This window comes from Mauremys reevesii, linkage group 4, assembly GCF_016161935.1.
Source record: "Mauremys reevesii isolate NIE-2019 linkage group 4, ASM1616193v1, whole genome shotgun sequence".
Taxonomy (NCBI): domain Eukaryota; kingdom Metazoa; phylum Chordata; order Testudines; family Geoemydidae; genus Mauremys; species Mauremys reevesii.
The window spans coordinates 118,413,317-118,434,367 of NC_052626.1; the positions used below are offsets into that span (position 1 = coordinate 118,413,317).

Consider the following 21,051-nt stretch of genomic DNA (forward strand, 5'->3'; position numbering starts at 1 on the left):
TGAATTATGGAATTTATTTCTGAATAACTAACTCCTAAGCTGTACTCCCTCTGCTCTGATCACCACAAGACAGTACCCAGACCCCTTCCTCTGGAGCAGGCAGCTTAGAAATAAAGCAATGCTGAAAACACAGCTAACTGGCAAGCTGAGGGGTTTCTCCATCCAGCTGAGATCATTAGACTAGCAAGTGCTTTATCTTCTCACCCCTCCAAGATCGAGATGTCATGGGAAACAAGGGCTGTGTTAAGTGGGTCTACATGTAAGTCTGCCTGCCCTAGGTTACAGCACCATTCTCGATACACACCTCTGCCCTGGCCTTTACCAAGGCTCTGCACCCTGCCTAGCCCTCCAACAAGCTGATGGAGGAATTCAGCGATTGCCCATTCAGCAATGCGTATTCTGTGGTAGGAATGCAGACCCTACTGCTACCACTGCCAGTCAAGGTGATCGGTATTGTCTTATTGTCTCCTGCCTGCTGCTTAGATTGTCAGCTCTTTAGGGTGGCAGCCATCTTTGTTTTGTGTTTCTGCAGTGGCTAGCTCAGCAGGACCCTGATCCATGACTGGGGAATGACTAAACACCACAGGCAGCTCAGCAGCTGCATTCATAGAATATCAGGGTTGAAGGGACCTCAGGAGGTCATCTAGTCCAACCCCCTGCTCAAAGCAGGACCAATCCCCAGACAGATTTTTACCCCAGTTCCCTAAATGACTCCCTTAAGGATTGAACTCACATTGGTTAGCAGGCCAATGCTCAAACCACTGAGCTATCCCCCTCCCTCCCAAAAAAAAAAAAAAAAAAATCCAGTTGAGGCGTGAACAGAACTTTAGCATAGCTCCTCTCAGGACAGCCATATAAGTACTGTGCGCTAACCAATTGCACCACTGGAGCACCTAAGGGAAAAAAAGAAAGAAAAGAGTGAGAGTGTGTGTCCCGGCCATTGGATTCCTGCCCTCAGTAGTGGAATTAGCTGCAACGTGGGCTAGAACAGAATAGTGTTTTTGGGAGGGAGTGGGACACATACCCCTAGGATAGAACAGGGCCTGGGGTAAGGAGGATGCACCCAAAACACGCGCACACAAGGTTGTTTCTGGAAAATGAAGCCAATTTATTGTCTCATAATTTACAAAAATACACAGGTACAAAATGAGGGTCTACCACCAGGACAGGCCTAACGCTGCATGTCTAGGACAGGCTGAGTCCTGGCACCTCATCCCACCAGATATGCAAAGCGGAGGCCAAATGGAGCCAATACCAACAGGACCACATTGGTCAGGCGGCAAGTGAGCTGTGCGTAGGGCTGGTGGAAGGATTTTTCTGGATGAAGAGGAGCCATGCTGCAGTTACAGGACAGGAATCCTGAGCCAAACCTGCTTGGCACTTCGGATCACTCCTCAGGGAGGCTGAAGCTGGGTCCAGAGAGAAAGGGGCAGGAACGGCTCGCTGATCTGCAAGAGGGGAGTGGAATGAGGTACCAGGGATGATGGAGAGCCTGAGCAGGCAACCAGCAAAGAAGCAGGTGTGAGGATGACACGGCTCTTGATGGGACCTCTCCAGCCTGTTTAGTTCATGGGATGGAGTGAGAGACCAGGCTTGAGAGACACTGGCTTCTCAGACAGCCAATAGAGAGCACAGGTGGAACGGGGGTGGGCTCCATGCCAGCCAGCTGGGAGCAGCCACGGACCAGCCACGGCTCTGGGTCCTGGAGGAAGCCATCAGCTGCGGACCTGAGCAAACTCCTTGCGCAGCCATAGGGAGTCCTGGTAAAAGCGGGGATCCCCCAGGTGCAAGGCCGTCCTCTTGTAGAAGTAGCAGTACAGCACGGCCGCTGGGGACAGCAAGAGGAAGGTGAGACAACACAGCCAGCTGGGAATGTCCTCTCCCCCGCCCCATCCTCCACCTGCTGGATCACCCCAGTGTGCCCTGAGGACCTCCAGGACGGGCAGAGCCTCACTGAGATCCAGCACCCATGGGAAAGAGTTGGTATGGCTCATGGGAACGTAGAGCTGCCATTCCCTAACAAACTCAAGCCCAGCCTAGGGAGATTGCAGGGAAGGCAGATGGGACCAGCCCACTGCCTGCTCTGGGGCTGTGGTCTGTGTGTGTGTGTTGGGGTCCATGATGGAGCTTGGCCCTTACCCAGCCTCTGGAACACAAAGAGGGCCTGCAGCCCGTCTGTCCACACAAAGCGGGTGGAGTTTTTCCAGCGCAGGTTCTGAAGGAGAGAGAGGCACAAGGGAAATCAGAGGCAGGAAACGGCCATGCGAGCACCTGTCCAGCCCACCACAGAGCTCAGCACGCTGGGTCCCTTTACTCACTTCCTTGCTCCTCTCTTCTCTGGGCTGCTCCATTCAGTCACCTCCCCATGTCACTTACTCCAGACCCCCAGTAGGAAGCAGCTCCTTATCTCCCCAGGGTTAGAGGACTCCCCCTAGTGGCTGAGCCCCTCAGCAGGGGGAGAAATGCCTCATCACTGTACTGATCCGCTTTCCAAAGCAACCCTTTCCCAACAAGAACCATCCCCCTCTCTGAGCCCGTCCCTGGGGCCCAGCCATCTAGAGGTCTCCCTCCTCCTCCCTATGAGTGGGGGTGTGAGTGGCAGGGAGCAGCTCAGGGAGCACACAAAGGTTAATCAGATCATCGGATTTATACAGAACACCAAGACCCAGTCGAGCTTCCCAACAGAGATCCTAGAAAATCCTCTTAAATCCTGCTGCCCAGCTATGGCCCATGGGCAGCGCCAGCCAGGGGAAACTGCTAGGCAGACACCCTCCCAGTTACTTGTATTGGCACTTCAGAGGGATGGGGTCTGGCGGTCTGAGCACAGGGCTGGGAGTCAGGACACCTGGGTTGGGTTCCCAGCTCAGCTGCTCACTACCTCGGTGGCTTTGGGCAAGTCACCTAGGCCCAGCTCCTTAGAAGTATATACCTTTGAGGATTTGACCCTTGGCCCCTCTCTGTGCCTCAGTGTCACCCTCTGTGCAGTGGCGGGAGGGAGGGAGGGGAGATGATGCTGGTGGCTCCCTGTTTCATGGGGGGGGGGCTGGACGGCAGGTGTTCTGAAATCCCTGGCTGGGGGGTACTGGAGCAGGGCAGAGGGGGACCACGGCATTCAGGGCAGCAAAGGCAGCTGGTATCTGGCTGGCAGTGCCTCACCATGATGCTCTGTTCCAGCGGGTTATAAGCGTCAGTGGTTCTTATTACTGATGTTCTGCAGCACCAAACGGTTGAATCCAACACAAGAGGCTGGTTTATTATCCCGTGGCTTTGGGCCAGGTACTAGTCTCAGCCAGCCTGTCACCCCAGTGCTCACCCTGGCGTCTCGGAGCCAAGCAGCAGCAGCCCCAGCAGAGAAATGGGATTTGTGGAGCTAGCCCTTTAAGAGACTGGCAATGTCGCAGCAGGTAGCAGAGACAGACTCTGAGCAGCAGGTGAGATTAAAGGGGGGAGGGCGCAGTGCCTAAGAGACAGGGCAGGAAAGAGTTAACGGAAGTGGTGAGGAGGGGATGGTGGGTGTCTTGAGGATGGGGGGAGAGCAACCCTCCCTACCGTTCTCCTCCAAGGAGGGCAGGGCACAAGCTGCTCCAACCCAAACTGGGACGGACACTCGCAGCCTGTGGCTGCTGCGACCAGCTGCACCCCTGAGCGCTGGCTCCTGGCGGGGATTTATCCCATGTAATGCCCTGCGCAGACACTGGCACTGCTCACCCAAGGATTAGCCTTGCTGGTGGGGAAGCCATTCCAGCAAGACTCTAAAGCAGGCTTGGGAGCTTTCCAGGGCAAGTACTGACCAGGCCAGGCATCTGTGTAAACCCAACTCCCTAGGGCTCCCACACAGGATCCAACCCAGGATCATCTGTTGGATCCTGATCAGAACTGGTGAGACCAGGAGCTGCTGCTCAGGGGGGAGCTGAAAAGGGAAGGAGGGGGATTTCAAAGGGAAAGGCTCTTGCTGTACCACCCTCTAATGGGTACCACAGTTGAGGACACAAGTCAGTTTTCCACCCTAGCTTCAGCAGTCCCCTGCCAGGAGGGTGTTCTCTGAGGCCTGACTTCTGCTGAGCAGTGATTTGGGTTTTTAGATGGAGCAAAATCCTTTTGGGAGGAAGTGATGGGACATCAACAGACTGGCCAATGGCCCAAGCAGTGCTGGGGGAGGGTGGGCTGCCCCACTAGATGGATCGGTGCAGCCACTCCACCACCCCTTTAGGAGTGAACACCTCGGATTTCCCCACTGTGAGCATTCTGATCACTCCCGGGACAGCTCCTCAGGGCAGAACCGATGCCTCCGCCATCCTCTGGCCCCAGCCACCAAGGGAGGAGTTGGATTCAAATGTATTTTGAATCCCAAACTATCCCCTGTCCAAATAAACTCTCACTGTGGAGTTGCCTCCCCCGGTCACGTTTCCCACCATGGCATCAAGAGAGCACAAGGCCTAGGATACCAGCACCTGCCAATGGCCATGCAACAGGCTGCTGTGTGAGGCCCTGCTCCTGCTCTCGGCAGTGGGGACTCTGCTTGAAGTGGCTGGGAGGGCTGCTCACAGACCCGAGTCAGGTCAGGTCCCCGAAGAGCAGTAGCTGACTATGCTGCCTAGTGGAAGGAGCAGCTCTCCCCAAATCTGGCAGATGGGGCGGGCTTGTGCCCAGCCCCACAGCCAATCTCCAAGAAGAGAGGGGGAGGCTGGGGAGGCACATGTGCCCCCAAAGAAAGGATCTGTGTTGGGGAGGAACAACGCTCCCTGTCACAAGCTGGGAGGAAGGGTCTGGGGAAGGGCTGCACGGAGCCCAGCTGAGCTCCCTCCAAGGGAGAGGAGAGGAAGTGGGGCTTGTGTCCCTCCTCTGCTTCTACTCCAGGCCCAATCCCCTGCTTGAAGCATGGGGTGAACCCCCAATCAGCGAGGGCCCAGGTGCAAGGGTGCTTAGCAGCAGCTCCTGGCACCTCACTCCTCTCCTTAGAGTGCCCCACGCTCTCCAGAGATGCACTGCTGCCTCCTTGGGAGACGGAAACGTTCCACAGAGCAGCAATCCTCCCTCTCTGGAGCTGCAAGGGGAGAGGGGCCCTGAGTGAAGCTCTGACCTCTCCAGGCTCAGGAGTCAGCCCTCCTCCCTCAGGAGTCAGCTGCTCTCCAGCAGGAGGCCAAGACAGCACACCGCTTACAGAGTGTGGCAGGACTGGCTTGGTGCACGATGTGGAATTTTGGCCATCTCTAAACCTTCATGCCAGAGGGAGGCTAGCAGTGCAGATGGGCCAGTGTCCAGCTGGGGCAGGACATCAGGCCAGTGGGTGGTTCTGGAACTGCCGGAAATGGGTATCATATCAGATGCACCAGGCTCCCAGCTGCTCTGGAAGAGGGTGAGCTACCCATCTAGACAGATGTGTACAGCTGTTCCTATGCCCCCTGAAACCCCCGAGCCCAGCCCTGCCTTACCATGACCCAGATGTGGAAGGCAATGCTCAGAACCAGGTAAGCAGCCGACAGGACAATGGTCCCTTTAAACTTGTGGAAGAGGAGGTTGACCAGGCCAGCCTGGAAGACGAAGGTGTTGAAAAACATGAGGAAGATGATGATGATGTTGAAGAGGATGGCGATATCCTGGATGCTGCAGGGAGACAGATACCATGAGCACACAGCACTTCCAGAGACCACAGCCCTCCCTGGGGCCGTGTGCTGGACACAGTGGCCATCACAAGCATTGCCCTCTGTCCTAGGGGGTGTCCCAGCTGCCCTGGACTACACAGCAAAAGACAAAGCCTGTGCTGGAACAACACTGTGCACCAGGCCCCTGGGAGGAGAGGCAGGCAGCTCTGCGTGGTTCCTCCGGCCCAGGTAGCCCCTCCTAGTGCAGTAATTCGCTGCTTTGATAATTGATCTGGGCAGACACAGATGTTCCTCCCCAGATCTTTATGTAACAGACACTTGGCTTAGTGCCAAGAACACGGGCTGGCTCTGGGAATGGAGCCACTGTCCGCAGACCAGACAGTCCCTGCAGCTACGCCCCCTCCCCACAGCAGCTAGTAACTGATGCTTCAGAGGAAGGCAGGCAGGTACTGCTGCACACTGCGGGGAAGGAGGATAAAACCTTCCCCAAGTCCTCCCCCTCCACTTCATTGCCTCAGTGTGTCCTCTCATCCCCCTTGTGCCCCTCCTCCCCATTTTCTTGGTTACAGTGGCAGTGAGCAGAAGAGACTCCCAGCCCTCTGCTCTAACCACTAGCCCGCACTCCCGCCCACAACTGAGAAATGACTCCAGCTCTCCCAATTCCAACCGCTAGCCCCTGCCGCCTCACATGAAGAGCACAAGCTGGATGACAGGGGCCATGCGGAGAAGCTCCGAGAAGGAGTTGACGAAGAGGTCATAGACGAGCAGCAGGAACTGCAGGGAGAGCACCAGGCTGTAGTTACTAGTCCGGAGCATCTTCCTTTCCCAGGGCTGCAGTCCCTCAGCATGTGCATTCCAGAGAACGGAGCCAGCTCATCCTCAGGGCCAGAGGGGCTTAGGCTCCCCTCCTGCACCACAGCCTCTCCCTGCTCCCTACAGCTGAGCTCTGGAGTCTGGAAGAGAAGGTCAGAAGGGGTTTATCTCCAGCAGGGCCTGTGGCAAATGCCTACCTGACCTAGAGGTGAAGCTGCAGCTCAACCAAGAGCCCAGCTTGGCCAGGCGTTCTCCCCAAGCTGCTTCACATGCCCCAGACAGTACCTGGACCTAAATCCACGGGACCTTCTCAGTTTCAGCTACGCAGCAGCCAAGCTCCCAGCTAGAGAGCAAAGATGTTTACAAGAGAACATCCTTAAGGGTCATAGCAGTAACCCTGGACTCCCTTCACCCAGAACACCCTCTCCTACCTAGGGGCTGCAGGCATACCAGGGAGAGGATCTCAGGGGCTCCATGCAGAGCCATGCCCTAACCTAGGGTGCTCTCTACCCTGTGGGTCATAGTCAGAGGGCTCAAGAGCTCTTGTTCTGTCTGACCCAGGTTACTTCAGGGTTATGGCAGGCCACAGACTGGCAGAGAATGCATGGGGGCGGAGGGGGGAACATGACCCTGGAGGAAGAATAGAGGAGACAGAATCTTGGGGGGTTACTAATGCCCATAAGGGAAGAGGATCATAAATACATTTGGAGTTGGGAGCCAGCAGGGGCACAGCCACAATGGTAGTGGTGTGAAGTGACATGGGGTTGAGCTTCGAGCGATGGGGTGATCTTGTCTCGGGCAACTCACGCACAGCCTGAGACTGGAGCAGAGGGATCCTTCCTGGAGACTCGGGATCACCCCGGGCAGGGAGGAGGAGACAAGGAATAAGAGTTGGGGCAGGTTGCCACACCAGGGATGAGGTTTTACTCACCCGTGGGGAGGGGATATGGGTCTGTCCATAGGAGAAAAGAGGAAATGCAATTCAGAGCCAGCCGCTCCCCCCCTCCATCTCTGATTGCTACAACGTGTGTGTGTGTGTGTGTGGACCGTACACCGCCTGGGGGTGGGGGTAACAAATTGCGTCACCCCCAGTGGGAGGGGCAACAGTACTAGGGGATCGCAATAGGTGGGGGCAGGAAGGCCAGGGCAAATCCCTGCCACCATTTACAGGGGCGGAAGGCGATTCTGGGACATCGTAACTGACATCCCTCTTAATTCAGCGCCTCTGGGGACTTGGGACCCAGAGACCCAGGAGCTTTCTGACGCCTCCACACCTCGGTCCCCCTCCAATGGTTCCGTCCAGGGAACCCCCCGATCTCCGGCCCCCACCAGGGACCCCCCCCCGGGCCTTGGTTGCATAACCGGGGGCGCAGCGGCCCGATCGCGCCTCCTACGGTTCCCCCGGGCGCAGCTGCCTTCCCCGAGCCGGCCCGGGCCGGGCCTCGCACGCACCTCGGGCCGCCATCTTCCATCCCCATGGAGACCGCACAGCCATGGGCGACCGGTCCGGCCGGCGGAACCGGAAGCGCTCAGACAGAGGCCGGGGCACCGCCGGATGCCTTGGATCATAGAGCGGCGCTGAGTTCTCTTCTCCCCGTCTCTATGACCTGCGCAGGCTGCTGGACGGCGAAGACTCCATTTCCCATAGTGCTGCAGGGGAGGGCGCGACGCGACGCGGAAGTGCCTGGCGTGGGGCGTGGCTGTAAGGGGGGAGGTGAGTCGGGCGCGCGGCTCCACGGACCCTTGGAACTACCGCTCCCAGCGTGCACCGCGAGTGGGACGGGGGACCAGTCCAAGGGGCAATGGGGGAGGGGGGGAGCAGGTGACCCCTCCCCAGCGTCATGGCCCCAGCAGCACGCCCTTGGCATAGGGCCCCAGTTCCCCAGCCGGGCCTGGCTTTGACCCATGAGGCGGAGGCACGTGGGGCTGGGCTGGCTGCAGGGAGCCCCCCCTCACTGGCGCCCCAAGGCCCAGTTTTCACAGTGTGTTGGCCCCAGGCCTGCCCCCAGGGGACTGTGCGGCTCCTGGGTCACTCACAAGGGGCCAGTTAGAGGCTGGGGGATAGGCACCTCCGCATCACCAATGCTTTGCCCTGAATCCTGCCCTGTTAAATGGTGCCAGCTCACCGCTTTACTGTGAGTCTCATGATTCTTAGTGTTCGCTCGTAAGGCCTCAGCTGCTGGAGATTGCACAAGAATCAGCCCTTCTGAGTTAAGTAAGTTTCTAGCCGTCATGGTTGCAGAGAAAATCTGGAAATCATGACCGTGCGTGCACCCGGAGACTCATATAACATGAGGCAAATACAGTGAGCCTCACATTCATTCATTTCATTTCTTGACCTCTTTTCCATTTACACAGACCCAGAGGTGCCCATGATTCTTTGCCACTCCTTTGGGTCATAACTTGGGTTCGCAGGTCTAGGACTCAAAGTTCCAGCCCTTTTTTCAGACTTCTCTTGACTGACTCCGTTGTATCATTGGTCTTCCGTGCCCTTTCTTGCTGTCCTCTTCCTCCTGTGCTTTCTTCGCTGGTTGCTCTCCCATTCTTATCAGGCGCCCAGCCCGTGTCACCTGCCTATCTATCATTGAGAGTCCGAAGTTCAGCTTCCCCCTATCTTCCTCCCTGTGTGCTCTGTCTACCTCCACTTGCCTGCTATTCTCCTCAGTATAGTATTTTCTGCTACCTATATCTTTTGTTTTCTCTTCCATCTCCATAAGACCCACTGTTTCCAAACTGTAGAGCACGCAGGGACAAATGCAGGCAACATAACACTTCCTTTCAGCTTGTTAGTTAATTGCCACTCCCGCAGTAATACTGCCACTTTTTTCACTGCCGTCCATGCACATTGGGTTCTTTCCCTCCCCTCCCCCTCCCCATGTCTCTCTCCAGTGGTACTAAGTATATTTCCCAAGTACACAGATTCTTCTGATTCAGCGTCTCTCCTGACACTTTTATCAACAGCTCTTCTTCAGCCTTGCCTACTTGCACAACTTCAGTTATCTTCATGTTTACCTTCAAACACAGAGGCCCTAATTAGTAAATTAGGATATTTACTAATTCCTCTTTGCTGTCAACCAAAAGGGCCAAGTCACCAGCATACGTTAGCTTTCTCTGTGTCTCCACAGACTTGGTTCTCATACTAATTAACTCCATAACTAGGATGAAGAGAAGTGGACTCAGCATACCACCTTGTCTTACTCTGATTGTTATCTCCAAATTCTGAAATAGTGTGTATTGTTTTCACCTTAGCTGTTGACCCTTGATACAACTTGTCTATCATCTCCACTTCTCAAACACCCCTGCCCATCTATCTCAGTACTGCAAACACCAGCTTCCATGGAACCAAGTCATACGCTTTCTCAAGATCAATAAATGCTACATAGCAGTTATGCCCTCCACTTATTATTCTTCTAAACTTTTGTCTCATTGCAAATGTGTCTATTGGCTCCTTCCCTTCCTAAAGCCATGTTGCTCCTCTCCTATATTCTCCTCCACCTTGCACATCATCCTTGCCTTCAAAATTCTCTCCAGGACTTTGAGGCTGACTTAACAAGGTGGTGCTGTGATAGCTGTTCAGATCAAACATTTGCATCACCTTTACCCTTCCAGAGAGGCACAATCAACCCTATTCTCCAGTCATCTGGTATCCTAGCTTGATCCCAGCAAACTCTGAGTAATCTGTGATGCCACTTTACTCCAGTATCTCCAACTACCTTGATCATACCAACACTTATCTCATCTTCTCCAAATGCTTTACCATTCTTCATCATATTCATTGCTCCTTCTGTCTCTTCTATACTTTTGGAGGCTTCCCCAAAATTATCAGCAGTGCTCGCACTTGCAACTCTCTTCTCATTTAACAGCCTTTAGAAATATTTTTTCCATAGCTCCTACCACCTGTTTGGGGTTAGTCACCACACAGTACCTATCCTTCACATAGGAAGATTTCTTCATTTCTTGTGCTTTAGTGTTCCTCTTTTTTTTGCCAACCCAAAAACCGATTTCCTGCGATCAGCTTCCTGCAGCTTTCTGTTTAATTCCTCTTTAGCCTCCATTCTTGCCTTGGCAACTGCCTTTGTAGCCTTCTTTGGCCTGTTTGTGTGCATTTTTTGATGGTCTCATTATCGTGACCTGCTCCCTCAAGCTTTTTTGAGTCATTCATTCTTTTTTGTTTCTCTTGCACTTCAGATTTCTCCCACCAGCTTGTTCTCCCCAAATGTATTTTTTTAAGCCAGTGTCATGATTTTTCTAAGCCAGTGTCATGATTTTTCAGGATTGGACCTGTAACTTTTGGATGCTTAGAGTTGGTGCTATTGTGTGAGACTGGACATGGGACTGGGCTTTCTGTCCCTTTGAAATCCTCCCAGCATCTCTGGCACATCCTCTCATGAAGGGTTTGGGTTGGAATTGCTCCATTTGGGTGGGGGTGGGGGTGGGGGGGCAGCAGGAGTCCTGCTGATCCTCCCTCAGGCTTTGTGGGTTTAGCAGGGGCCAGCTCCTGGGTGCTGTTCCCAGCACTGTCTTGCTGCCTGGGTGTAACAGACAATATGTTTGTACAGTATCTTCCCTCCAGCTCTCTCAAAGGGCTTTATGTGTCCCAGCCCTCCCTGGGCAACAGGCAAGCATCACGATCCCCATTTTTCTGGTGGGGAAGATGAGGCTGAGGGGCTACAGAGTGAGTCGGGGCAGTGCCGTTGGTGCAAATGATCACGAATGCTACAGCTGTGCATGACGCTGACTAAAACCGATTAGTCCCTGCTGAGAGGTACTTGCTGTTTTGTCCAATTGCTTAGCAGTCTCATCTAACCTCTCTCTCAGTGCACAAACACACTGAGATCCTGACTAGGAAATGGTGCTCTTCACATACATGCTGAAGCTCCAATCAGAATCCGGTGTCCTATTGTGCTGAGCACTGGATGCAAGTAAAAGGGCGTAAAACTTGTCCTAAAGAGCTTTCAACTCCTAGATCCCTTTCCTGACCTCCAGGCATTTGAACTGCTGACCATCCAGCAGGCAGGATTCCTGTGGCTGCAGACATTAAACCCTGTATCACCACCTGGTTAGTCCATGTGTGCTCATCTGCATAAAGCACAGTGGATGGGACTGAAGGTCCCTGCATCTACAGACATGTGAGAGGAATGTCACTAGACTGGACTACACAAAGTGAGGCCCAGGGCCTATTGGATTTTGCAGCCACCCATTTCCAGAGATCATTGGGAGGCTGAAGTGTTCACTGCTGGTAATCTCACCCACGAGCAGCTCTTTTCCTCCCTTGAGGTGGCTGGGTGTATTTTTGGTGGAGGATGCAGATCTCTAAGCAAATGAGATGCCACCCTCCAGTTCCTGAGAACTTGCTAGTGTGCACTTAGTCACAGGGCTGGCGTAACCTTGTGTGGAGAGTCTGTCCCATCGCAGAGAGACATCTCTCCTGATGGTGTCAGCTCAGCACAAGGCCGGACTGGGAGTGCTGTAGGGCAGTGTTACAAGTTACTTGGTTCCACACAGGGGTACCAGGGTGAAATATAATGGCCTACGTGTGACCTTAAGAACCCTTCAGCACCACTTGACACAGGGTTACAAGAATATCCTGATTGTGGTGTGTTTAGGTGGGCAAGGTAATATCTCTTATTAGCAGGGATGAAAGTAACACTCAACACTTACCAGTATGGGGGCAGAATGGGTGGGGCTAGGGTTCAGTGTCCCCCAGCCAGCCCATCCGTGCTGCCTGGCCCATGCCACCCAGCGCTCCAACAGCAATTTAAAGGGCCAGGGCTCTGGTCGCTGCTGCTGTGGGTAGCGGCAGCAGCGGCTGGAGCCCCGAGCCCTTTTAAATTGCTGGTCCCAGGGTAGCTGCTCCTTTTGCCCCCCCCTCCCCCGGTGGCAGCCCCGGTGGGGCAAAAGGGGCAATGACATTAAAGTGCTGCCGTGGCAAAGGGCCCAGCTTAAAGTGTTGCCGCGGCAGCACTTTAATGTCAGCTGCTACAGGTCGGTACCAGTGGCCACTTTTTACCAGTACGCCGTCCCAGCTCACTTTCACCCGTTTATTAGATTAATTTCTGCTGGCGAAAGAGACAAGCTTTCGAGCTACACTGAGCTCTTCTTCAGGTCTGGGTTTTCTGTTGGATACAGGCATGGCTAGTCACATGTCTTCCGACATCTAAATCAAACAGTGTAAGCTGACACAGTGGAAAACCACAATCATAGAGTCAACAGGGGGATATGACCAGGGGCGGCTCTAGGCACCAGCAAACCAAGCTGTTGCCTGGGGCGGCCAAATCTAGGGGGCGGCAGGCTGGGCCGGTGGACCTGCCGCAGTTATGCCTGCGGGAGGTCCACTGGAGCCGCGGACGACCGGACCTGCCGCAGGCATGACTGCGGAGGGGGCGCTCGTCCCGCGGCTCGGCTGGACCTCCCGCAGGCATGACTGCGGCAGCTCAACCGGAGCCGCCGGACCCGCGAACCGTCCGCAGCCATGCCCGCGGGAGGTCCGCTGTTCCCGCGGCTCCGGTGGAGCTCCCGCAGTCATGCCTGCGGCAGGTCCGCTCGTCCCGGGGCTCCGGTGGACCTGCTGCGGGAGCTCAACCGGAGCCGCGGGAAGAGGGGACCCGCCGCGGGACCGAGGAAGGGCGGCGCAGCACACCGCGCTGCCTGGGGCAGCCTATTTTCTAGAGCCACCCCTGGATATGACAACAACAGGATAGCAAAACAGGACAATAAGCCCCAGGGGTTATGCTGACTCGGGGTACAAACAGTGAACTCTGGGGAAGGCAAGGAAGATACCCCTTTGTCCTGCACCTAGGAAGTAATTGGGCAGTGCGGTTACTTTCACAAAAATGGGATCACAGCCTTGCCTGAAATGCCGCGAAGGATGTTTGGGTGAGATAAAACATCTTTAGATGGAAGGTTAGCCTGCTCAGTTTAGTCTCTAGGAATCGTGTTATGATTTTATTTTATATTAACCCTTTTGTTTCCATCATCCTTCATCACAGTCTCTTGAATCTTGAGTAGTTTATCCTTATTTCCACTATAAATATATCTCAGTGTTTTGGTATTAGATCAGGAGCTGATCCAGAGCTGGTGTATGCACTGTTCCCATGGGGACAGCAGAGCTGGTATTACTGTGGGTGTTCAGTGGAGAAGAGGCTGGATCTCACAGGGGAAGCTTTGAAGGGTCCCGGGAAATGGGATGCACCGATTGTTAACCGGAAAGACAAAGTGAGGACTGGCCTAGCCCAGTGGAGATGGTTTTGGTGGCTAACAGGCTGGCAGTGTCAGGGAGCTATCACCCAGTTAAGCACAAGCAAGGCTCCCTCTGGCTGACAGCTGGAGGTGACTCAGTCCTGGGTGCCCCAAGAACTGTCACCCAGTGTTCCATAGGAGATCAGACTAGATCAGGGGTTCTCAAACTGGGGGTCGTGACCCCTCAGGGAGTCACAAGGTTATTACATGGGGGGTTGTGAGCTCTCAGCCTCCACCCCAAACCCGGCTTTGCCTCCTGCATTTATAATGGTGTTAAATATATTTAAGTGTTTTTAATGTATAAGGGGGGAGTCACACTCAAAGGCTTGCTATGTGAAAGGGGTCACCAGTACAAAAGAACCACTGGACTAGATGATCTGATAATCCCTTCTGGTTTTAAAGACTCACTCTCCGGTGGGGGAGGGGTATACAGGAACAGCATAGTGGGGTTCTGTCAGAAATGGGGTGCAGGGCTGGGGAGGGATGGGAATAGCAAGGGGTGCTGTGGGGCAGGATTGAGCATTGAGTGAGTGAGGCAGGGGGATCAGCCCCACTCCCATGTATGCTGTCCCTCCCCTGAGCTCTCTACTGTTGGTCTCAGGTGCCTTTAGCTCTGTGCTCCTCCCCCTTCCAGCGGCTGTGCTGTGCTGATCTGAAAGCAGAAGTTGGGAGGGTCTCATGACCCGCTGCCTCCCCACAGGAAGTGCCAAGCACAGGTGCAGCCGCCAGGGTGGCAGGCAGGAGGCTCGGTGACTGTGACGAGGGCCCTTCCTTTCTCTCTGGGCGCTGGGGGAGTGGGTGGTGTTTTGGAGGATCTGAAACCCCTGGGCTGGAGGTAGCTCCCTCTCTGTGGCTGATCAGGTTGTGTTTTCCACCTGGGAAGGCTGCTGGGCACTGCTTGTGCTTCTGGTGCTAGCTGGGTCCCAGATGGTGATCTGGCCAGCCCGTTGTGGATACTCATGGCAGCTGGTGGGAGAGCCTTCGGTGCTGCGGGGGCTGGGTCCGTGTCATGCTGGTGCCTGGCGCGTGGGCACAGCATCCCCAAAGCCCAGCTCCTGGCTGTTGGGGTTGATTGGCTCAGCACAGATCTTCAGAGTGTGAGTGCTGCAGGGCAGGGACTCCTTGGGGAGGAGGGGGGAGAACGGGGCTCTTCTCTACTTGGGAACCTGGGATCCCTGCTGTCCTCCAGGGGAAGGAGAGTAAAGGCTGCAGGGTGGGCAGAGGCCTCTCTTGCCCTCTGAGCTCTGGCTGCAGGGGTTTGATTATCTAAGATCATCTCTGTCTCTGGGGACTTTTCTGCTGGCTCCCAACAGGCAGGATCCGTTCTGGTTGGGCTCAGGGCAGTTGGCTGATCCTCCCCGCCCACCTGCAGCTTGTTACTTAAGGCTGCACTTAAAGCAGCTGTTGATCCGGTCTGATTAAGTCTGGGGCTCCGCCTGCTCCTAGTTCTATAACCAGCCTTCTGAGACAGGAGGGCACTGGCTGACAGCAGTTGGCAGAGGCTGGTGGAGGTGAGGGAGGGCGGATGAGGAGTGGCTGGAGCCAGGTGGCGGTGGGTGGGTGGGCGGGAGGGAGGGCTGGCGGGCAAGGGGCTGCTGGAGAAGGAAAGAGGGAAGGTGGGTGGTGGAGCCCAGTGGAGAGGCAGGGTGAGGGGTGTCCGGAGCTGGGTGGAGGGCGGGTGAGGAGTGGACGGAGACTGGTGGAAGAGAGGGAAGGAAGAGGGGCAGCTGGAGCCCAGCAGAGGGAGGCCAGGCGGGTGAGGGGCAGTTGGAGCCCGGCAGAGGGAGGCCAGGCGGGTGAGGAGCAGCTGGGGTCTGGCAGAGGGAGGCCAGGCGGGTGAGGAGCAGCTGGGGTCCGGCAGAGGGAGGCCAGGCGGGTGAGGAGCAGCTGGAGCCCGGCAGAGGGAGGGGAGGCCAGGCGGGTGAGGGGTGGCTGGAGCCGGGCAGTGGGTGGGGAGGCCAGGTGGGTGAGGGGCGGCTGGAGCCCGGCAGAGGGAGGGGAGGCCAGGCGGGTGAGGGGCGGCTGGAGCCCGGCAGAGGGAGGGGAGGCCAGGCGGGTGAGGGGCGGCTGGAGCCTGGCAGAGGGAGGGGAGGAGAGGCCAGGCGGGTGAGGGGCAGCTGGAGGGGAGAGGCCAGGCGGGTGAGGGGCGGCTGGAGCCCGGCAGAGGGAGGGGAGGCCAGGCGGGTGAGGGGCGGCTGGAGCCCGGCAGAGGGAGGGGAGGCCAGGCGGGTGAGGGGCGGCTGGAGCCCGGCAGAGGGAGGGGAGGGGAAGGGAGGCCAGGCGGGTGAGGGGCGGCTGGAGCCGGGCAGAAGGGAGGCCAGGCGGGTGAGGGGCGGCTGGAGCCCGGCAGAGGGAGGGGAGGGGAGGGGAGGGCAGGCGGGTGAGGGGCGGCTGGAGCCCGGCAGAGAGAGGGGAGGCCAGGTGGGTGAGAGGCGGCTGGAGAGGAGGGAGGCTGAGTGGGCGGGTGAGGGTGGACAGAGCCCAGTAGGGGGAGGGATGGGCAAGTGGGTGAGCGGTGAATGGAGCATAGCGGAGGAGAGGGAGGGAGGGCAGGTGAGGGTTGGCAGGGCAGGGAGGGAGGGACGGAGGGTGGGTGAGAGGCAGCAGGGCCTAGTGGGCTGTGCAGGGTCTGGCATGAGGGGCAGTGATTTGCTCAGAGTGCAGCAAGGCACAGGCTGGGCAGTACAATCAGCTGGTGTGGTATTTCCCCCTCAGGTGCAGTCCCTGCTGCTGGAGTGATGCCCACCTTTCAGTTCTTGCCCTTCTTGGCGCTGCTGGGCACCCTGGGGTTCCTGTGTGTGGTGTTCACAGGGTTCTGGTCCCAGCACTGGCGTGGAGGCTTTGCCTGGGATGGCTCCGCCAAGATGTTTAACTGGCACCCGGTCTTCATGGTGACGGGCATGCTGGTGCTGTATGGGGGAGGTAAGTGGGTGTTGTCCCTGGGTGGCGCGTCGGGGGCTGGGACATGGATACAAGGGTTTCTCTGAGTGTGCCGGCCTCTCTCTCCCCTGCAGCGGTGCTGGTGTACCGGGTGCCCAGCTCCTGGGTGGGCCCCAAGCTCCCGTGGAAGCTGCTGCATGCGGCGCTGACCCTGGCAGCCTTTGTCCTGGTCGTGCTGGGTCTCGTCGCAGTCTTCGGGTTCCACAATGCCCAGAACATCCCCAACATGTACTCGCTGCACAGCTGGTTGGGGCTGGCAGCTGTGCTGCTCTTCTCTTGCCAGGTGGGTGCTCAGCCTCCTCCTCTGATACCCAGCTCTGCCCTGGCTCCCCCTCTTGCTGTTGGCTGCCTGTGCCATGGCATGATCCACTCTGTGCCCCAAACTCTTCTCTGTTCCCCCATCCTAGTGGCTCATGGGATTCGCTACTTTCCTGTTACCCTGGTCCCCTGCCTGGCTGCGAATTATCTACAAGCCCATTCATGTCTTCTTCGGCTCCACCATCCTCGCGCTGGCCATGGCAGCATCCATCTCCGGCATTAACGAGAAGCTCTTCTTCAGCCTGTAAGTGCCAGAGCTGGTGTGGGGTGTGTGGGTCTCCATTCAGCCTAGGGCTTCCCCCACCACTCCTTGTCTCTGACAGTGGCCTATACCAGAGCTTCAGGGGAGTGCACAGAACAGCACAGTGACCCACCCCCGTCTTCCAATCTTGGCTTATGTTAGTCACCCCAAGCATGGGTAGGGTCACCTCCCCCCACCGCACGTACACACTATGTGACTGAGAGATGCCAGCAAGTGGCTGAATGGTGACAGCCCCAGAAGGGAAGATCTAAGGGCTGGGCAGGCTCGGTGCAGAGAGGATGACTAAGGGGAGACTTGGGAAGCATCCCCAGCTCTAGGTAGCTGTTCAAGAGGCTGGGGAGCTGCTCTTACGGGCAGGAGTGGGTGGTGAAGATGACTGGGCAAGGTGCCCAGGGAAGGGCTAGAACCTCCTGCCCTGGAAATGGGTTGAGGCATGGCTGGATCTCACAGGGCCCAATGGATGTTCCAGGAAGTGGGAGAGGCCCCTCCTCACCCATCTGTGGGGGTGCTGGCAGGGTTTCCCCCTCCAGGGGCTCTCCAGAGGGAGCTGGGATTGTAAGGGGCAAAGGTGCTTGCACTGGTGCTGGCTCCGAATGATGGCGGTGGCTCCATCTCTTCTCTCTCAGGACGAACAAGACGGTTCCCTACGCCAAACTCCCCCCTGAGGCCTGGTTCGCCAATTCTCTGGGGATGCTGATCTTGGCCTTTGGGTTGCTGGTGCTGTGGGCTCTCGCCATGCCGGCCTGGAAGCGCCCAGAGTCACTGGAAGCCCAACAGGTACCGAGTCAGCGTTGCTGGTGGCCCAGGCCATGGGCACTGTGGAGGAGTAGCAGCATGGGCAGGAGGGGATGCCGTGGGGTTGGGGATCGGGGAGGAGTTGGGTATGTGGAGTGTTGCAGTGAGGCCAGGTTTAGGGCGGATGGGGAGGGGAAGAGCGGGTGCAATGTTCCCTCTAATATTTTACATCCACGTGCAGAATTAACTTTATGTGCACCAATATGGAGGTAATGTGTGGCGGGGGTGGGGCTGAGGGGTTTGGTTTGGGGGGAGGGCTGGTAGGGGAAAGGTGGGAGATGAGATTGGAAACACGGGCAAGAAATAACAAGTCAACTCGCTGCTGATCTGCCTGGGAAGACACCTGCTAACGTGAGGAACCTGGAAACCAGTGGCTCAGCCAGTGGGGCAGCAATCAGACAGGAATGTCCAGTACAGGATGGTGGCACCAAAGGCCAGGGTGGTTCTGGAGCAGCAAGATGGGGGTGGCTGTGGTGCTGGAAGCTGACTTAGTGCTGGGCGAGGGGGGTGCCTTGCTCATGACTTCTCTCTCCGCAGCCCCTGCTCCATTAGGACAAGTGAAGCAGCCGCCTGGATGAGCCGCTGCCCAGACTCTCTGGTGAGAAGGGCAGCTCGGTGCTCCTGCTGTTGGCGCTGAGCCGTCTCTGGAGTCTGGCCAGCACGGAGCCAAGGGGTGGAGGTGCTCTCCGTGCTCCCTCACCACCCGGCTGCTCTCCCGGATCCCTGGCTCTTGCCACTCCCCTGCCTTCTGCTGTGGGTTCCTGCACATGCTGCTGCTTTCTGGGATTCACCAGGCAGCCTTGGCCCCTCTTGCCATTGTGCTGCTGTGCCTTAGGGGCCCTGGCTGATGCTACGGCCTAGATCAAGTGGCCCGAACTAAAATAAAAGCCTGCTTTGGGGCGCTTGCCCTGGCGTTGGCTCTGCTGGAGGTGGGGGCCAGAGCCTGTGCTGGCCACTCAGCTGTAGCAGCGTGCATGTGCCCGGGGCATCAAAGTGCCAAGCTCCAGCCAGCTTCCCTTTCCCACTGCCTGCCTAGATCTGCCACCTGCTTCTGCTCTCTGGCGCTGTCCCCTGCAACCCTGGGAGACTCTGCTAGGGCTCAGAGCATTTGCTCTCCATGGGGTTTGCTTCCAGCTCCGGTCATACTCCCTCTCCCTTGTCCCAGCTCTTTGAGTGGAGGAAGCAGTTACATTTCCTCCTGCCAGGAGAGGGCTGCAGAGCAGGAAGCTGTTGTCCATGCTTCGCTGTGATGTGCAGGTGGGCCAGGGAGTCCTGCTGCAGTGCCCCCGACTGCCCTGGGGATGCTAAGGTGGGAGGAGCTGTCCAGGGCCATGCTGTTCACTCCTCTGCCCAGGATCCACAGATAAACTCTCTGTACTGAGCTTCTCTGACTAGTAGAACAGCTCAGGCTCAGAATCCACTCACCTGCAGCTCTCTGTTTGGATCTAGGCTGTATTGCCAACTCTGGGGCTGTATCACAGCCCCACCCTGCAGTCCTACACCAGCCGCAGGTCTGCCTTTCCTACCTCATGTGGGGTGTCTGGCTCTGGCCTCAGCTGCACTGACTGCTGAAAGCCACCCCATCAAGAATTTCCAAGTGCTTGGGCCTGGAGGCTCTCTAGTGCCTGGCCAATTCAGTCTTCATGGCTGGCCTCTCCCAGGTCCCGGCTCAGCGCAGGCAGGCACCGTGAGCTATATCTCCTCCCAGTGCTTATGCACTACCATGGGCATGATGTAATTTGGGGGCTGTACAACAGACACTTGCTGCTGTTGCCTGACCCAGCCACCACTAATGAAAATGGACTCAACGCTTACATGTGCTTTGGTGGCATCTGCCATGAGCTGCTCAGAAGTTTGAGACAAGATCCTGTCCATTCTGGGCACTGGATCTGCCAGGGGTGGTGTGGGGTCCCCATGAAGCAGATACTTCACTCTGTTTTAAGGATTCATGTACAGGATATGGGCTAAATTGTTCGCCAGGTATTAATTCCTCCCATCCCCACATGATGCAACAGATGGGGACATGATGGGAAGGGTTCAGTGCCCCAGAGAAGGGCAGATAGGAAGTATGGTTGACTCAAGGGGGAATATTTCCCCATCACTGATTGCAGGGGAGTAGGACGGGTGGCCCGTCCTATCCTCTATGGCTGTGAGTTCTGCTCCTTGGAGTTGTGTGCTATTGCGGTAGGTTGGGAGTGAGCCCACTTGGCTCAAGCTGAGATCGTAGGAAGACACTGGAGGCCTCATTAGGAGTGTTTCCAGAGAGAGGCAATTAAATGTATTTGTTGTATAGTATGTGAGAAGCTGCCCAGCCCCAGGGGGTTTGATAGCATCCACACAGAGGCTCAGTACATGTTACTGGAGAGGTGGAATGCAGCTACAGCTGGTTGGAATTTTGAGTTTTTTGTCCCCTGGGAAATTCTCTGACTTCCAAATCTCTGGCTTTGTCCTGATCTGGGATGCTAAATCAGTGGCAGGACTGTGTGTGACACAAAGCACAGTGAGGATTTCAGTTTGACTTGTTACCTAGAATAGTGAAACATTTGACAGGGATGATTTTCCCCAAACATTCAGCTAACTCCAGGCATTCCCCAAAATGCACTGACTGTGTCAATCAGCGATTTCTGATGGAAAACTGCTTGTGGAAAATGTCCAACCAGCTCTGTAGACAACCTTGAAAAATCAGGTATCAGAGGGGTAACCGTGTTAGTCTGGATCTGTAAAAGAAGCAAAGAGTCTTGTGGCACCTTATAGACTAACAGACTTTTGGAGCATGAGCTTTCGTGGGTGAATACCCACTTCGTCAGATGCATCCGACGAAGTTGGTATTCACCCACGAAAGCTCATACTCCAAAAGTCTGTTAGTCTGTAAGGTGCCACAAGACTCTTTGCTTCTTTCTGAAAAATCAGGTGGACCCTAGCCTGAAGGGGGAAAAAAAGGACAATGGGAGCAATTGGAGTAACTGCCCCTATACCGAGGAGAGGAAGAGTGCAATCCAGCACCATCCCATTGAGTTCTGGGGTTTACGGGAATGAATTAGTGATTGTTGCAAAGACAGCTCATGGGGTGGAGCGTCACCG

General features: G+C 56.2%; 2 protein-coding genes across 8 annotated transcripts; one reads left to right on the forward strand and one right to left on the reverse strand.

Annotated features, from left to right (window-relative positions):
- Positions 1-1,084: 1,084 nt before the first annotated feature.
- TMEM138 (transmembrane protein 138) lies at positions 1,085-8,006 on the reverse strand. Of its 5 annotated transcripts, none has more exons than XM_039538503.1 (6): positions 7,869-7,980; positions 7,348-7,368; positions 6,292-6,556; positions 5,433-5,604; positions 2,140-2,215; positions 1,085-1,828 (listed from the first exon to the last, which is right to left on the reverse strand). In XM_039538503.1, exons 3-6 carry the CDS (start codon positions 6,417-6,419, stop codon positions 1,716-1,718), a joined length of 489 nt encoding a protein of 162 aa, XP_039394437.1. In that variant the 5' UTR covers positions 6,420-6,556; positions 7,348-7,368; positions 7,869-7,980; the 3' UTR covers positions 1,085-1,715. The 5 variants fall into 5 exon arrangements, with proteins under 5 accessions (XP_039394437.1, XP_039394433.1, XP_039394435.1 ...); XM_039538499.1 differs by having other exon boundaries at positions 7,228-7,368; positions 7,869-7,978; XM_039538501.1 differs by having other exon boundaries at positions 7,224-7,368; positions 7,869-7,978.
- On the forward strand, positions 7,883-20,751 carry LOC120405168 (cytochrome b ascorbate-dependent protein 3). Of its 3 annotated transcripts, none has more exons than XM_039538496.1 (6): positions 7,883-8,130; positions 16,371-16,577; positions 16,670-16,878; positions 17,003-17,157; positions 17,802-17,952; positions 18,508-20,751. In XM_039538496.1, exons 1-6 carry the CDS (start codon positions 7,893-7,895, stop codon positions 18,520-18,522), a joined length of 975 nt encoding a protein of 324 aa, XP_039394430.1. In that variant the 5' UTR covers positions 7,883-7,892; the 3' UTR covers positions 18,523-20,751. The 3 variants fall into 3 exon arrangements, with proteins under 3 accessions (XP_039394430.1, XP_039394432.1, XP_039394431.1); XM_039538498.1 differs by lacking the exon at positions 7,883-8,130 and adding an exon at positions 14,571-14,752; XM_039538497.1 differs by lacking the exon at positions 7,883-8,130 and adding an exon at positions 15,026-15,166.
- The last annotated feature ends 300 nt before the right edge of the window (positions 20,752-21,051 follow it).

What these genes read in the sequence shown, in the direction of transcription:
- TMEM138 (XM_039538500.1), bottom strand. Translation starts at nt 6,419, where the DNA reads ATGCTCCGGACTAGTAACTACAGCCTGGTGCTCTCCCTGCAGTTCCTG. An exon ending in ATCCAGCTTGTGCTCTTCAT is followed by an intron (nt 5,605 to 6,291) that starts GTGAGGCGGCAG and finishes GTCTCCCTGCAG; the next exon opens with CATCCAGGATATCGCCATCC. An exon ending in CTTTGTGTTCCAGAGGCTGG is followed by an intron (nt 1,829 to 2,139) that starts GTAAGGGCCAAG and finishes TGCTGTCCCCAG; the next exon opens with CGGCCGTGCTGTACTGCTAC.
- LOC120405168 (XM_039538496.1), top strand. Translation starts at nt 7,893, where the DNA reads ATGGAGACCGCACAGCCATGGGCGACCGGTCCGGCCGGCGGAACCGGA. An exon ending in GCGTGGCTGTAAGGGGGGAG is followed by an intron (nt 8,131 to 16,370) that starts GTGAGTCGGGCG and finishes TTTCCCCCTCAG; the next exon opens with GTGCAGTCCCTGCTGCTGGA. An exon ending in GAGAAGCTCTTCTTCAGCCT is followed by an intron (nt 17,158 to 17,801) that starts GTAAGTGCCAGA and finishes CTTCTCTCTCAG; the next exon opens with GACGAACAAGACGGTTCCCT.